Here is an 18,218-nt window from a genome sequence, read left to right as displayed (position 1 = left end):
GACTTCCTTAAAAATATACCAGGTCAAATTTTACCCTCATTAACAAATGTACAACCTAGGGGAATGTCTCTGAGGCTTTCAAAGCTGAAGTGTATATGGGGGAATATACTGATAATGATGTATGATAATGTTTAAGGACTATAAATTACATAATTATGTAAAAACTGTATTGTTCTCTAATATTCCTAGGTGCTATACAGCTATGTCTATGCTAATAAGCATTGCAGTGAAAGTGTAGAAATCTGTTGAAAGAAACAGCTAGTGCTAAAAACCTGATATCTATACCAGGCACAACTTGGTGAGGGTTGCTTTGATTTGATACTGATTTGAGGTTGGACCAGGAATACATCTTGCAGTTTACTTTCACTTAAAGGGAATACATACCATTCTATTACTCTGTGATTCTATGATTTTAACAGATCTCCCTAATGTGGGGAAATATCTTCTCCACATAAATATGCTCGAGGAAGATAATGCCTATTCCAAAAACATTATTTTTGGTGAGAACTTATTGAAAAGGCAGTTAAAATCTTGCTCTTCACTGGAAAGCATACCCAGACTCATAATGATTATGCAAAGATAAATTCTTACCCTGCTCAGTGGATAAATATCATTGCTATATCTCACTATTTCTAAAGGGACCTTAGTCAGGGAAAAACAGCATAGCTGGAAAATGTTGGACCAAGTGAATCCCTGGCTTTAATTTTTGGCTGTGAGAATTATTATCTGCCAGCATGAAATACCATGAGCTCCTAGGTTATCTTAATTGGACCAAGAAACCAATTCCACAGGTTTGCAAAAGGGTGCACAAAATTGCTGTTGTTACTGTCTGATAATCTTGCTGTTCTCCTGTCCAAAAAAGGTCATTTTCTCTTTCCGACAATTTATAAAGTGCTTATAGTGCTTTTATATAGTTAGAACCTAAGATTAAAGCAAACAACTTTACGAAAAACTCACAGCAAATAATTAACTCATTCATAAACAGAAACAAAAGAAGTATCAAACTCTGCTCCTGCATAATTTATCACTTGGAAAAAAAAGTTGAATTCACTAGATATGTTCACCCTGCAAGAGTCTACAGCATGGCTTGTTTCCCTTGCTTTCATTTTGCAGACCTTTTTTTTTTTTTAAGTCTCTTTTCCATTCTTTCCACTGTTAAATCATAAAGTAATCTAAATGACAAATTGGTCTTCCTCTCCATTTAAAAAGAGTGTGAATGAAGCACATTAATTCTCCATATCGAATATAATCAATTTGTATACCTCTTCCCTGTCACTAGTGCCCTTCCATTATTCTATACAGTCAGATGTCTTTATCTGACTAGAGGAAAAAACATTTTCAAAATGTTGCACCACACCAGTGGAATTTCATAACGGTCTAGGTAAAGCTTTCTCTTGATTTCTGCAAACGTGATCAGAATTTAAAAGAGACCCAAGAGCAAACAACATTAGCAAAAGCACACTAAATCTTTTATTTTGTCAACATTTCTTGTCCTTCTATTAATCTTCCATTATGGGTGATAAATAGGATATCTAACCATCTAAAGAGTTACAAGCAATTTCTGCCTCAGATGCACTGTCAGTGCAACTCAAGATACATGTCAGAGAAGATTTACTGCACTGAACAGTTCAAAGAACTAGGGACTGCATCTTAAAAAAGGATTTAGATTTCCTCCCACCCACCTAGTGAAAGTCAAAGCTTTAAGTAACTAAACTCCCTACAGAACATATGCAAGCTGTAAGTATATAATAACAGGACCCTTAAAACCAAGGGTCTCCTCTCACCCAACTTTCTAGCAGGAAGTGGTGCCATTTTACCTATTTGTAATTAAAAATAATAATAGGTTTTGAGAGAAAGAAGCAGAAACCAGGACTCAGTTCCCTCCCAGTTAAGTGACCCTAACCACAGCAAAGACATGCTTGCCTTGTTTCGGCTCTCCTTGCATGCTTCTGAATCATGGAGACCTTCCAGAAGAGACTGAATAGCCAGATGGCTAAGGAGGTGACAGATGGGGCTTTGAACCATCAGGAGGAGAACAGAATTAACCAGGATTTCATACTGCTTCAAATACTGATGAACCACAAGACCATACACAGAGGAGGAGATTCCTCAAAAAGCAGGAGATTCCTATCAGAAAGTCACCTTGCAAAAAGAAGGCTTTGAACAGGGCAGGAAGCAGCAGTCACAGTTCTTTAAAAGGAAGGGGTGAGGAGCCAACATGCAGTACAACATTCAGAGATTTGGCTCCTAATGAAGGAACGTATCATCCTGAGACCCCAAGGAAGGAACTGACATCCCAGGGAGAAACAGGTTAAAAACCCTTTTCAGCCAAACAGTACAGTCTGGAAGTTCAGCATCCTCCAGTGTTTGGTGATTTTAAGGGGCTCTGGATGGTATTTCAAGCCTATGTATTCTGCACTAGTTTAAATTATTTACTGGATCCAACTTCATGTTTTCAGTATAAATATTTTAAATGAGTGTTAAATTTCAATGGTAGTATTTGAGCCTATATAACTATCTTCTGTTCACCTTTCTCTTTTTCCCTCAAGTCCATGAGGACTTCTTTCCTCCCAAGAGGCTTTCTGTCTGTTGATCTTGTGAGCACTCTTCTACATGAATATTTCAGGATATAAGTATTTTCATGCAAGATACTACTTTTGCAGGTCCCCCTAAGTTATGAAAAAAAGAAACCCTGTTACAACACTTGATTTCACAGAGAAACTACAAGTGCACTATTTTTTCATATCTATGATTGTGTCAACACATAGAAATACCCATATCAGTATTTTCCTAAATCTATAATGACATTTTAATTAATACACTAGGTTTTAAAGCTGATTCTAAAAAATTATACTTCAAGTAGATTCTGCAGATTTCATGAATCAACTTCATCACCTCCCTTACTACTTTCCATTCCTACCAGTCTTCTGGCAAGCCCTACTCTTTTATTTACTTCTCAGATGAAGGCCTGCCATTACCTGACTGCATACAGACTCATCATGGAGTTCAACAAAATCAAAATTCTACTTCTGATAAACATTTTTTTCACAGTGAGAAACACCACCTTATTTAAGTGTGTGTCATTTCTTTCAGCTAATTACAGCTCAGTGTTATTGCCGAAATGACTGCATCAGTACCACAAAAAGATTTTACACCAAGATTATAACTAGTCTAACAGAAAATATCTTTCAGTTCTCCCATCATAAATAATAAAAATACCATAAGATTAATTCAGAGTCAATACATGAAGCACTTATGATACACTAGTGATAATATCAACTGACCAATCTTCTTTCCTAGTAATTCCCACATGCAAATCCATGGGACTAACTCCTCACAATCCACTCACTTTATCATGTCCCACACTTAGCTTTTCCCTTCAAGGGAGATTACCTTCATGCAGACCAAAGAAAGCTATTTCTGAGGTTGTGCCTTAAGCCACATGGCAAATTCCAGAATAAAGTACATATGAAGAAAATCTCAGACACAGGGCAATTTAGGAAAAGGGGAATCCAGCTGTATGATTTAGAAAGCCTATTCTGTGAATCTCAAAAAAAAAAAAAAAAAAAAAAAATAGGTGCCAAAACAACTCAGCATGGTCAGAATTTATGTAGATGTCCCTAATCCCAGAAGTAGAAACCTTGCCTTCTAATGGACTCCAGAAGACAGGAGTATGTTCAGGGAAGAGATTATAAAGATCATCACTGATGCCATGTCACTGTTACAATACTTTGGAAACAGAGAAACAGTGACAATAGAAGGGGAAATGTCTCACTTGAGGTGACTAAAAGGCCTACATTAGACTAGCTGAAGCATATATTGCACCATGGTACTATACTTTATCTGACTAATGTGCTTATGCTAGAATTGGGTGTGTCCTGTCACTTTCCCACTCATGCAGCTAAATGCACATTGAGGAAACTGCCTTATGCATGTATATAAATGCGTTCCACTGCCAGTAATTCATGAGGAAGTAAAGGAAAAAAAATGACTACCCAAACATTTAAAGACTAGCACCAGGAGATGTTTAAGATCCCTGTTCCTCTGCTATTTCCACATAATCCCATCTAGGTGAGAACCATTCCTCTCAGCAAGTTTTGTCACATCAATTAGAAGATATGAATACCTAGGATGAAAAGCTTGAAGAAACACCCAAATTTTCCACGTCACAACCAGCTATGTTAATTCCAGTCTTAGAATAAACATGACAAAAATCTCCCTTTTCTATTTCTCATGCAGAAAAATGGTTACTGTATATGTGCACATCTGCATTGAAATGTAATTTTTTTTTTTTGTTTCAGATGCAAGGTTGTGAATCTGAAGGAAAATATACCACAGATCGTGAGCCAAATAAGTGCATGGACCTGTCCTGAAAAACAGAAACTACAGTCTGTACTGAATCAGTAGTAAAAACATGTCTTCCTTTTTCTTCAGCTGTCTGCAAACTGATTAAGACAACTTACCGCTATGAAAAATTAACATGCTTTTCATTTTATAATGTTTTTCCTAGATGCATTATCATCACTATGATACACCTAGTAATGACAACAACAAAACAATAGCATTATCCCTGACATGAAGAAAAATGCAATTATGATTCTCTTGACAAATTTTGAACAACAGGCCAAGTTATCAACTGTGTTGAGTTTAACTCTGGTTGTTCAAAGAGCATCTCCACTGATAGTGAGCCTACAGACACATACCTATCAAAAGTTTTCAACTTTCTTGTACTAAACAAGAGCCTAGCTGACAAGTATGCACGCACATCCAAAATGTCCATCCGTGAACCAAGCTCCAAGTCTTACAAAAAGTGCCTGAATAATTATAACAAAATTGAATGGGTCGAGAAGACAGATAGAAGACTGGACTCCACTTTCCATCTGAAAGCAAAGTCTGCATTTGAGGATTTAGGCAACAGTTAGGATTAATCTACATGAGACACTGCAAAACTTTGACTTTAGTTTCTCTTTTTCTTTTTTTTTTTTTTTTTAACATGGTATAGTTAAGCCCATATAAAGACACAGGCTGAAATAATTTATTTCAGGTTTTGGGTAGCTCATATTCTTAATAATTATTAAATGGCCCTATTAGATATGTACTGTGACTACTACACTGGATTTTCAATACATGCAGGCTTGGTGGTTCAGAAATTTAAGACAACTCTGACGTTGTTGAGGCAGCTATATGTGCACATCGCTGCATCCTATCATGTAGACATACTTCAAGTGCTTAAAAAATGTAACATGGTTACCACTGCTGCTGTTTCTTTGCATTTCTGTAAGGTGAACAGGTCCCAAACCAGGGGCTTGGTCCTGATTACAGGCTTATGTACAAACACAGCTGAACTTTACTCTGAAGAATCTTAAATTATCATGACAGACAATAGTTGGACAACTGAAATGTCCATTCTTGCTTGGTAAGTGTAACACTAGCTGTATTAGTAATGGCTTATTCTCCTGCTGTGAAAAAGCACAATGCTTGCATGTCACCTTTTTTCTTTTTAAAACTAGGATCATTGAAGTATACTGTGAAACTGCATGATGTGGCATCATGAACTTCTCCATTCTGACTGTGTTTACATTTCCATGCAAATTTCTTCCCAGCAAACAAAAGTGAGAAGTTTTGGGTTACCATATCAAGAAACTAAGCCTGATCCTCATTTAGACTTTGTAAATGAAAGTCAGTGCTGGCTCACAAGTTTGGGGAGGAAAAAAGCAAACAAAAAAACTTGTTTCAGAAGTTACAGTAGTTTCAGAAACTACTTGTTTCAGTTCTGTTGAACTTATGGGATGGTGCATTTTCATTTACCACTAAATGAAGTAACTCAAGTCCACCCAGCTGTCTACTCCAAATTTGGACTTTAGCTCAGAAGTGGACAGCTTGCTCTCATTTCCAGGGGAAAACGCTCACCTTCTGATTGCATGCTTCACACCAAGGGTATCAGACTGTCAGAAGCCTGAACTTCTGAACTAGAGAGAACTGTTGGTGTTGCTTTTTCTTTCCCAAAGCTTATTTTAATGCTTACTCTGCCCAATCATCCTTTGTATCATTCCAATCCTTGTCATGGGTACAGAACTAACAGCCCCTACACATTCACAGCGTAGAGGTGTTCAGCAGCGCAGAGTCACATACAACTTACGCCCAACTGGAGAGGATGTTTTGCAGGCACTGTCCATCAGATTGCTGCAACTGCTGCAGTTCTAGAGGACACCATAAATTTATTTCATGTAAGTCAATGAAAAATGACAAAGCTGGATTTGAACTGATTACCCAAGGAAGAAAAACTCCATATCCCATTGTATTGAGCTATCTGGCACTCAGCCTTATTCTCTGTCTCTGGCTGGAGATTTAAAACACAGTAATACTCTGCCAGAGGACACAGTGTGTCCATCTTCATGAAGAAAAATGGAGCAAAGAAAAACATTTGATTCCCTTGTAGGACAATAAGAGAAGTATGTCTTCAGATTGAGATATACTAACTTCTCTGTAGCAAAGGTTTTTGTGTTATTTCTTATGGCCTGCCTAGCAGTTTATTACTGAGAAACAGTGACAGAAAGCAGTCAAGAGAAGGGCACCCAGCCCACGGCGGTGAGAAATTCCTCTTAAGAATGTTAAGTCTTTCTTGTTAAGAACTAACCTGCATACTTCTAAATCATCAGACCAGTCATCATACAACACTGGAGGCTTCTGAACAGCATCAGTCACACTGGGCCCTGCCCCAGCAGGTGCTCCGTTATCTGGGGCTGCCAGAGCATCACTGCCAGAGCCTGCCTCTGCAAAGCAGTCCTTCGAATCTTTATTGTGTCTAAGGAAAGACGCAGGCTGATGATCTCTGTAGTAACTTTTCCCTTTGCTTTTCCCACATTTTCTTGAGGAAATCCTTGCTTCCTGAGATGATGCTGAAGACTGTGATTCCTTAAGCCTTGGAACCCTTCTTCGGCGGTGGTTTAAAGTAGGATTCTCAGGGTCAGATACCTCTTGCTTCTTTCTCCCCATTGTCCCCAAGGTCACAAGTTCAACAGCATTATTGTTTGAGGACCCATCCTGGTTACTGCATGATCTATTGTTCCTTCTCCCTCTCCTGGGCATTCTGGCCTTTTCTCTTGCTCTCCTCCTAGCCTGAGCCCACTGACTCTCATCCGAAGATGATGATGAATCAGATGCATTCCAGCTGGATCTCGCAGGCTCAGGATGCAATTTACAGTCTTTCCCCTTTCCTTGCTTTTCTGTATACTCACCATTGTCTCCAGTCTCTCTTTTCCGCCTAAACCTTCGTTTTACTTGTTTCTTACCAGACTCCCTATTAGAAGGGGTCAGCACCATGACAGGGGTTGCATGTTCAAGCTCATCTTCTGACAAATCATGCAAGGTAGTAGATCTAGACAAAGCAGTAAGCAAAGGAAAGGGATGGAAATGGTAAGGGTGGGTGGAAAGAGAAAAATCACAAAAAAAGGATGAAAATGAGAACATGAATTTTAAAAGAAAAACACGAGACTGAAAAGCAAAATCAGAACCAAACCAAAGAGCGTTCAAAAGAAAACTAAAGTCTATGTAAATTATGAATAGTGTTAAGCAGAAGCAAGAGCTGCATATTATTTAATAAAAACAACAAGTATCAGCCAGATTATATTTTTCTCAGCACATACCTACAAATGTCCTGAGTGGAAGGGCAGACAGACAACCGTGACTGACTCCTGGGAGCTGTTCCTGTTGTAGGACTGCTTGCCTGTTGAAATAAGTTAGACAGTTTGGAATCTTTGTCCATGAAATACATTGCAGATATTTTACTGCTTTGCCACATGATTACAAAATTAAAGTAACTGCTGCTGCTGTTCATAGCACACTGTTGAACATATGCAAGCTCACAAAATACAGGAAGCCTGACCAAAAGCAAAACCTATTTGTGGAACTAGATATGACTGAAGTATTTCAGCTCTCATTCGCTCAGGACTACTTTTTTCACCATTTGAGGAAGCAGCTTTCAACATGTGAATTTTCATTTAGGTTTTGATCTACTGTAAATGTCTGATGGGAAAGGATGTTGTTTTTATTTCATGCAAACAACCATGACGATTCCTTTCAAAATGGAGTGAAGTGCATTTACATTATGCCAAGTGATGAAAAGCACAAAGCTAACCTATGTTGAGTGGACTGACAGCAAGAAAATTAAAGTGTGTTTTAAAATGTTTTCAAGGTAATCAGATCTTCTAGAAGTGCTGGAAAATGTTAAACTGATGAGCCTGAGAAGACCAAAGTGCAGGCTGTATCTCTACAGAGCGGATCACAATCTCAAACAGCAGAAGAGATATAAAACACTTTTAGTATGCCACATTTTGCTCATGAGGTTTTTGCTACAAATTGCAGACTCAGTTGCTCAATACTTCCACTGAAAACATATTTTGATGAAGTTAACAGCAAACCATTTCAATCTGCCTCACAGTCTACTGTAAGCATAGCTGTATGGAATCCAAATTTAAATCCAAGGTTTTGTGATTCTTCAGGATCATTCATAAAGTACAGTATTGTGGAAGAGGGTTCAATACAAATCATTGTTTAGCTGATAAGGGCATTACCTTTTAGTATGCAACCCTACCCCATCATGAGCACCACTACCAAATGGAGACAAAATACTATAAGCCTAAGAGTTCCACACGATCATGCACCAGATGCAAGGGAAGAATGACTATTAAGCGAGTACAAAGTACAAATAATACAAAGATGTAAAGGCTGTCATCCCAAGCTTTTGTACTAGCAAATCAAATTCAGTCACATGTGCAGTACTTAATTAAAATTTTTTTCTAGCTCACCTTTCAGACATTTTTGTGGTGTCAGTTTGAAAATAAATAAATACAGCGAGTACCTGCTGACACTTCACTTTTATCCAAGGTTCTTAATATCCATTATATTTCATGCATATATTTCCATCTTTTGGAAACATCAGTCATCACTACATGCCTTTTTGCTTTTAATGGGATACCAGCTGAGACTTAAGAATGGTGCTTTTGCATGAAAATAATCTTCTAGCTTTCAGAATTCAAGTAACCCTTTTTACCTCTTGATTAATATCACAACACCAAAAATATTACTAACTCTTTACTACTAGTTCTACAAAATGAAACTCAGAGGTATGAAAACTAAGCCAACATGAGAAATTAAATTGATAAAGCATTTGGCCACAAGCCTTATGTTCAAATGGTTTTTCAGTGCCTTGGTCCACCCGGCAGAGGAGAAACATTAGTGTGTCTACATGGAGTCTAATGCTGGAAAAAGGTCAAGTATCAGTGAGAGAAACTGTTTATATTTCATATCTCTTCTACTACAAAAGCAACATTTCAATTACACATACTGTGAAGGAATATGAATTTTTCTTACATACGTATTAGATACAGATGGTGTATGTACAGTTGGGTATATAATCTTTTTCCACCTCAGCCTCTGTGATTAGTTTTAAGTGATTAGGCATACCTTAAGCTACTTAATGAGGAAAGATGTAGACATCAGCACCAGAGCCACGTTGTTGGGCTACATGCTGCTGCTGTGTGAAAAAAGTCCCTCCAGACTGAAGCCCAGGTAAAGGACTGCATAAGAAACCCAGCCCTAGAGTTAAGTGTGGAGTCCTGATTCACCCCTTGTGACTAGCTCCCATTTCTTATTTCACCTCACAGCTGCAGGACTGTTACCATTGCTTCTTTCACGATCTGTGTACTACAGGGGTTTGGATTAATCTTAAGCGGTGGTCAGGTCGTGCCCATGCTGTAAATGCAAGTTTTATATCACCTTGCTCCAAGCATTACCCTTTGAAGGGATAAGGAGAATGGCTAAACTGGCCCAGTAACCATACAGTAGGTCTGCACAAGTTCAAGAAACTTTCAGCAGCTATTAAAGCAGGAAGTCAGCTAGACGGTTCTTAAGAGGGCTGGAATAAAGCCAAAAATTAAAACAAATTCCTTGAAAAGCTTTACACTTATTATTTGGGACTGAAGACAGGTGGAAATCTAATTAAGATAAAAATTACATTACCAGTTTGATTGCTTAAATCTTACATTTCACTCTCAGCTGTAAAGAGGTCTGGACTGTTTCAGCCCTGCTCAGTCAAATTTACTTTCTAGTTCACCTGCCCTGGCATAACGATGTTATGTTAAGTTAAACGTAACTCAGAGGGAGATTTATTTCCTTCTAAAATAATTTACATCAAATTCTTTAAAAAAACCCACACCTTTTTGCTTGTTTGTCTTATCCCTGTTGGAGCAAACCTGACATCTGGGCAGGCAAAAAGCCTATGCACCACTTAAGTCTTCAAAAACAAAACAAGAAAACTCCAACATTCCAAGTTATGCACAAGATAATTCAGATTTTTACCTGTGAGCAAATTTCATTCAATAGGTTCCTACAACTTTTAGATACAATTTTTTTTTTTTAATAAGTTTAATTTTTAATCGTCTTTACTGCTAGTTTTAGCAATAAAATACAAAACCTTTTAAGTGGCATCACATTTATTTTAAATCATATCTGACAAACCAAAACATGATCATCTGAATATATTCTACTTGCATCATATCAGTCCAGCTTTTATGGGAATGTATATACAACAGATCTTGGAAACACACTCAAGCACACAGATCTTATTGTCATAATTGCCATCCCATTCCTATATTGCTATTTAGCACACTGAATATTTTGAGATACTGTATTTATTGAATAGAGGGATCAGATTGATGCTGTGGACTCTGCACTTTGCAGGCAGAATAATGAATTTTTAAAAAAGCAGTATTACCTGAATGAATGTCTACTTCAGACAGCCATATTGTACTGCTCATTGGAATGGGAAAACTAAACAAGCACTATACTAATTTTATCATAGCAAATTATATCAGAAGCATAATTAAATGTGGTAATTCAAAATAAAGTTGTCTGACAATTCATTTATAAGCGAGGCAGCTCATTTCTCTATGCCTTCAACACAAGGCAGATGTTAGAGGGATAATGCCAACTCCAGCTGATTAGGTTTGGCATTTCAAAAATGTTGTTAGTAGAGAGAGATTCCCCAGTCACCACCTTCATCTGTCTTGGCCAGTTTAGATGAACTCTCTTGTCAAGGATACACAATTCAACTAAAAGACATGACAGGGCACTTATCCACAATTATTTTCGATATGTTCAACAGGAGTTGGTAGTGTGCTTTTCAAACAGAATACTGGTAAATACAGAGTTTTCAGGGCATGCGAGATGATAACAATTTATGTGACACAATAGGACTTCAATATCACACATGTGTCTGTGTTAAAAGACTGCAGCAAAGACAGAAATGGGGCACAGAATGAAGGTCAACTGATGAAAACAATAAGAATTTCAAATCAATATTGTCTTTACTTTGGTGTTCAGAATCTGATAGAATTTTCCAGATAATAACAAAAAATGAGTCATGACTGACCATTTATTGCTTAACACTGCATGTTGAAACTAGTCCAAGAACATGAGTCAAGTTGTGCTCTTCTAAGAAGAGAGAAGGGCTCTACTTTGACCTAACAGAAAAGCTGAGTAAAACCATGTTCCATAAGTGCAAAGCTTTCATATAGGAATGGAGTTAAACTTTAAAATAACAAACCAGATGTAATACACAGATGATATAAAACGGCCTCACAGATTTCACCAGAAAGGCTATTGAATCTTTTAATGCCACTGTTTTGAATAAGGAAGGCCAGAAGGACTTCCAAGAGCTGCTCAGCTTACAACACTGCTTACGTAAAGTTGCAGAAAATTAATCACAGAATCATCTAGGTTGGAAAAGACCTTGAAGATCATCTAGTCCAACATTAACCTAACACTGACAGTTCTCAACTACACCATATCCCCAAGCACTATGTCAACCCGACTTAAACACCTCCAGGGATGGGGACTCCACCACCTCCCTGGGCAGCCCATTCCAACACCTCACAACCCATTCTGTAAAGAAATACTTCCTAATATCCAGTCTAAACCTTCCCTGGTGCAACTTGAGGCCATTCCCTCTTCTCTTATCACTTGTTACTTCATTGAAGAGACTCATCCCCATCTCTCTGCAACCTCCCTTCAGGTAGTTGTAGAGGGCGATGAGGTCTCCCCTCAGCCTCCTCTTCTTCAGACTAAACAACCCCAGTTCCCTCAGCCACTCCTCGTACGACATGTGCTCCAGACCCTTCACCAGCTTCGTTGCCCTTCTTTGGACACGCTCCAGTAATTCAATGTCCTTTTTGTAGTGAGGGGCCCAAAACTGAACACAGTCATCGAGGTGCGGCCGCACCAGTGCCGAGTACAGGGGTAAGATCACTTCCCTGTCCCTGCTGGCCACGCTATTTCTGATACAAGCCAGGATACCATTGGCCTTCTTGGCCACCTGGACACACCGCTGGCTCATGTTCAGCCGGCTGTCAATCAACACCCCCAGGTCCCTCTCTGACTGGCAGCTCTCCAGCCACTCCTCCCCAAGCCTGTAGCGCTGCTGGGGGTTGTTGTGGCCCAAGTGCAGCACCCGGCATTTGGCCTTATTGAAACTCCTACAGTTGGCCTTAGCCCATCGCTCCAGCCTGTCCAGGTCTCTCTGCAGAGCCTCCCTACCCTCGAGCAAATCAACACTCCCACCCAACTTGGTGTCATCTGCAAACTTACTGAGGGTGCACTCGATCCCCTCGTCTAGATCATCAATAAAAACGTTAAACAGGAGTGGCCCCAAAACCAAGCCCTGGAGGACACCACTCGTGACCAGCTGCCAACCGGATTTAACTCCGTTCACTACAACTCTTCGGGCCCGGCCATCCAGCCAGTTTTTTACCCAGCAAAGCGTGTGCCCATCCAAGCCACAAGCAGCCAGTTTCGCCAGGAGAATGCTGTGGGAAACGGTGTCAAAGGCCTTACTGAAGTCAAGGTAGACAACATCCACAGCCTTTCCCTCATCCAATAAGCAGGTCACCCTGTCGTAGAAGGAGATCAGGTTTGTCAAGCAGGACCTGCCTTTCATAAACCCATGCTGACTAGGCCTGATCACCTGGTTGTCCCGCATGTGTTGTATGATGGTACTCAGGATGAGCTGCTCCATCAGCTTCCCAGGCACCGAAGTCAAGCTGACAGGCCTGTAATTTCCCGGATCATCCTTCTGACACTTCTTATATATGGGTGTCACATTGGCCGATATCCAGTCTGTCGGGACCTCCCCAGTCAGCCAGGACTGCTGGTAAATGATGGAAAGCAGCTTGGTGAGCACCCCAGCCAGCTCCTTTCAGCACCCTCGGGTGTACCCCATCCAGTCCCATAGACTTGTGTGTGTCTATGTGATGCAGTAGGTCACTGACTATCTCCTCCTGGATTGTGGGGGGGTCGTTCTCCCAGTCTCTGTCTTCTGGCTGAGGAGGCTGGATTCCCTCAATACAACTAGTCTTCTTATTTAAGACTGAGGCAAAGAAGGCATTAAGCACCTCAGCCTTCTCCTCATCACTCGTTACCATGTTTTCTCCTGTGTCTAGCAGGGGATGGAGGCTCTCCCTGGTCTTTCTTTTGCTGTTGACGTACTTATAGCAACATTTCTTGTTATCCTTGATTGCTGAAGCCAGAGTAATTTCTAGCTGGGCTTTAGACCTCCTGATTTCTGCCCTCCATAGCCTCACAGCACCTTTGTAATCATTGTGAGTGCCTAGCCCCTTCTTCCAAAGGCCGTAAACTTTCCTTTTCTCCCTGAGTTGCAGCCAAAGCTCCCTGTTTAGCCAGGGTGGTCTTCTCTGCCGTCGGCTTCTCTTACAGCACCTGGGGACCGCCTGCTCCTGAGCCATTAAGACTTCCTTCTTAAAGAGTGCCCAGCCTTCCTGGACCCCTATACCCTTCGGGACTGTCTCCCAAGGGATTCTGTCAAGCAGGTGCCTAAGCAAGTCAAAGTCAGCCCTTTGGAAGTCCAGGATGGCAGTTCTGCTGTCCCCTTTTCTGGTCTCTCTAAGAATAGAGAACTCTATTATTTCATGATCGCTGTGCCCTAGTCAGCCTCCAACCGCCACATCATCCACCAGTCCTTCTCTGTTCACAAAGAGGAGGTCCAGCAGGGCACCTTCTCTGGTCGGTTCACTCACCAGCTGTGTCAGGAAGTTATCTGCCACACGTTCCAGGAATCTCCGGGGCTGGTCCTGCTCTGCTGTGTTGTATTTCCAGCAGATCTCCGGGAAGTTAACGTCTCCCACAAGAACAAGGGCAAGCGATCGTGAGATTTCTCCTAAGTGCCTACAGAATATTTCACCCACCTCTCTGTCCTGGTTGGGTGGCCTATAGTAGACTCCTACTACAACATCTGCCCTGTTGGCCTTCCCCCTGATTCTAACACAAAGACACTCCACCCTGTCTTCGCTACACTTGTAGTCAAAACAATCATAACAGTCCCTAACATACAGTGCCATCCCACCACCTCTCCTTCCTTGTCTATCCCTTCTAAAGAGCTTGTAGCCATCAACTGGCGCACTCCAGTCATGGCAGACATCCCACCATGCTTCTGTGATAGCCACTACATCATAATTTTCCTGTTGCATCATGGCTTCAAACTCCTCCTGTTTCTTACCCATGCTGTGTGCACTGGTATAGATGCACTTCAGATAGGCTGATGTCCCCATTTGCATTTAGAGGTCCTAAGTCCGGTCTGACCTTTCACAGGTGTTACCATGGTTACTGATCCATCAATATCCCCTGCATCTTTGTTGTGCTGCATGTCTCCATCCCTTGCCTCCACTGAGATGGCAGGATGAGGGTCGTCTCCAGCACAACAGCCCACAAACTCTGGTAATCTACCCTGGGGCTTATGCCTGGGAGTTCCAGTTTTGTCCCCTTCCCCCTTCAAATCTAGTATAAAGCTCTCTCAATGAGCCCAACTAACTCCTGCCCCAAGACCCTTTTCCCCCTCTGGGACAGGTGCATCCCATCTGATGCCAAAAGGTCTGGCGTCCTGTATACTAACCCGTGACTGAAAAATCCAAAGTCCTGCCAGTAACACCAGTCTTGCAGCTACAAGTTCATCTGTTGAGTTCTCCTGTAATCTTCCTCATCCATCCCTGCAACTGAAGGGATGGAGGAGAACACTATTTGTGCCCCGACCCCTTAACCAGTTTCCCCAAGGCACTGAAATCTCTCTTCATTGATTTAGGACTTCTCCTAGTAATATTGTCGTTACCTACCTGAGAAACCAAGAGAGCGTAGTAGTCCTTAGGTCTCACTAAATTGAGGGATAATAGGGCAAACAGGGAATATAATTAATGTTTTTATTCTCCTACTAAGTATGGTTTGTAGCAGTGATGCATCCCAGAATCCTTCAGATCCCACCAGTCAATATAGTTAAAAAGCTGAAACTCTATCTTATTAAAATAATGGCACACCAAGGAATGGATACCTTACAAGATTAGAGCAGCTTGCATGGCAATAAGCTCAGCAGGAGATCCAGTCTGTGTCTTTTCATCTGAAAACTTCTGCTTTGCAAACAATGCAACTTTTTATGGAAAACAGTATAAACTTGTATTTGGATAATTTCTCAGGTCTAAAAAGATCAAAAACATGGTGTAAATGAGCCAAGCCAGGTGCTACTCACAAAGTGTGTCCTGACAGCAACTGAAATTTATGCACATGGGTTTGGGGGAGGGAGGGTTCTTGTTTTCGGTTTGTTTGTTTTTTTCTTTTTTTGGTTCTTTATGATGGATTTCCTGCTTTGTGCTCAGATTTCAAAGTTATCATAGCCTGATTGATGGCTTCACAGGAACTATTAAATCAATTGGTAACTCAATTTCTCTTACATTTTCTTTCACAGATATTTTTTTGGTAAATTACTCCTTGCACATTTCTTCCCCAAACCTTTTCTTTCCTGTATTCCTTCCCCTCCTTCTACCTGCCTCTGAAGAGAAGTAATAAAGAGAAAAGTAACACAGAAGGAAGGAGAGAAAATATCCTTACAATTCTGCTGAAGAATACCATTCAGAACCTTTGAAAGTCAGTATGATCCTGTTATAAAATGGTTTGAAATCTAAATCACCAAAGCAGGTTTTACTTTGATGCAAAGTAAAATCAAAATTGCAAGTGGCAAATCTATCCTACTATTTAAAAAATGAAACCAACAAAGCAATTACAACTTTGACTTGTAGCTTCAATAAGCTTAATTTCTTTTCTCCTGTCTTAATGATATATGTTAATCTTTATTTTCAAGGTAGAGGTTCTACTCAAAAATCCACTTTCTATAGATTTAGAAGCACTGCTAGCTAAGCTTTGAATTATCAGATGGATTATAGTTTGCCGAAGTCTTTGTACTACAGCAGTGCAATATTTTTGATTCATGATTCTCTTCAAGGATGCAGCTTTCTAGGCATTATCACTTTCTTAAGAAAAATGTTTTGTAGTTCTTAGAAAAAAATACACTGATGTAGGCAATTGAAACAAAGGACATGCTGGTCTTTATACAAAAGGGGCAGACCCCTGAGACTAGCAGCTTTTGACTGTCTGGAACGAGTTAAATGCAAATTTAGACTGCAGAAAAGGTGAAGCACAAAACATGCATCTTCTTTGTTACTAGATTTTGTAGTACTTTAGTTCTAAAGGTAGTAGGTATCAGTATTCAGAGAACATCATTTAGACTTTCTCTTCCAAAGCAGGCATCTGTTTCCACATATCCCTCTATCTGCAACACTTAAAGCCTCAAAATGTTTCTATATACTAAGCAGTTTTCAAATATAGACATTCCTGCCATTCTCCCACAGGTGCATAGGTATGTGAGTGCACACACGGTATTCTTCGTTTGGTTTGATGGGCTATGCAGGAGACAGACTGGAGAAATTCTCATCTGTGAGGATATCATTATTATATTTGAACAATTCTACTCTGGTGTGTATTTGCTATCTATTTATTCCAGCCCTAAGGAAGAGAGAAACCTAAATGCACCAGAGCAAAAGAGCTGCAGAAAGAATATTGAAATGGCTAAGCCAAAAGACAGTGAAGCCCTGACAATGCATCATTATGAAAAACAGGAGACACCATATTTTTATGAAGTGCAATAAACCTCAGACTGCAGCAAAAAATAATTTTGTATCACTGTAGAAATAAATTTTGTTTAATTGAATTCTTTTTAGGACAAAGACCTGAAATGTGTTTCTGAGTGATGAAAATGATGAAAAAATAAATGCCGTATAAAAATTTTCAGGAGTACATATGGAGCAGGTATGTTACAGATCATAATTTTTGTTGAAAAATAAATAAAAAGCGAATGTAATAAATTGCATACTGTGTTTATTGAAAACAAATCAAAGCTACTTCTCCTGTATGGTATTGCATATCATAGGATAAGACTGAAATCTGTGGTAACACAATGTCTTTAGAGAAATGGAATTTATATATAGGCATCAGATGCAAAGTAAGCTTGTATAAACACATAAAGCTTGTGGTAATTAACTCATTTCAAACATATGCAGTTTTGTCTGGATGTGGCAACGTGGCACATTTAGGTATACTCAGATGATGCTGTTGGTAAGAACTGTGATTTAATAAAACAGAATCTGTATAATTGTATGTATTGTACATATACAATCGTACTTTTGTATGTAATCCCTCTCATTAGAACATGAGTTTAAAACAGGTCAAGTGTATCCAGGAATAAATTTAAAATGTATTATTTTCTAATGGTTGTCCCCTGGAACTGAGATGTATTTAATGCAATTTTATTCAGAAGTTCAAATTTCAGGCAGACTTAGGTAAATTCTGCAGTCACACATTTTGTTAAGTTTATCGTAAATAAATAATAAATTGTACAGAAAAGCCACAAAGTATTTTCTAGACAAAGAAATAAAACATTTACATCTAAGAGAAAAAAAAAGTGCAGCAATAGTTATGATGCCATTGTATCTCATTCCAGTTTTTTGCCTTTCTCTGCCTTATGTTCTGTTGAACAAAATACTTTTCACTAACTTGTTTACTTTGTGCTGTTGTTTTTTACAGTAAGTGAGAGTTAAGTGCCAGGTTAGTTTTCACCTTTGATATTAATGATTCTGTTTATGAGCAAGAAGAATCATTAGATGACTAACATAACATTTAAACTCATATTTTAATGCCGGTTTTGTATACAAGGTATTATTCAATGTAATGGCACTTTTAAAGGCTGACATTTTACACTTTACAAGAGCAAGGACCTCTTTTTTTTCTTGATTTATTTTCTTTTTTTGAAAGCTGTAAGTTTTCTCTCA

The 18,218-nt window shown here is 39.5% G+C and overlaps 1 protein-coding gene across 6 annotated transcripts in view; it reads right to left on the bottom strand.

Annotated features, from left to right (window-relative positions):
• MARCHF1 (membrane associated ring-CH-type finger 1) overlaps nt 1-18,218 on the bottom strand; it is a 250,495-nt gene that overhangs the window by 31,432 nt on the left and 200,845 nt on the right. For 4 of the 6 annotated variants that reach the window (XM_074866556.1, XM_074866554.1, XM_074866555.1 and 1 more), the window contains 2 exons: nt 7,647-7,726; nt 6,638-7,378 (listed from right to left, as the gene is read on the bottom strand). In XM_074866556.1, the coding sequence (XP_074722657.1) occupies nt 6,638-7,378; nt 7,647-7,726 (821 nt within the window). The remainder of the gene's footprint in view (nt 1-6,637; nt 7,379-7,646; nt 7,727-18,218) is intronic. The other 2 variants (XM_074866557.1, XM_074866558.1) reach the window with 1 other exon arrangement.

The sequence above is a fragment of the Strix uralensis genome, chromosome 4, assembly GCF_047716275.1.
Source record: "Strix uralensis isolate ZFMK-TIS-50842 chromosome 4, bStrUra1, whole genome shotgun sequence".
NCBI classification, from domain to species: Eukaryota; Metazoa; Chordata; class Aves; order Strigiformes; family Strigidae; genus Strix; species Strix uralensis.
Note: the sequence above shows the minus strand (reverse complement) of the source record. Positions and strands in the feature narration are given on the sequence as shown.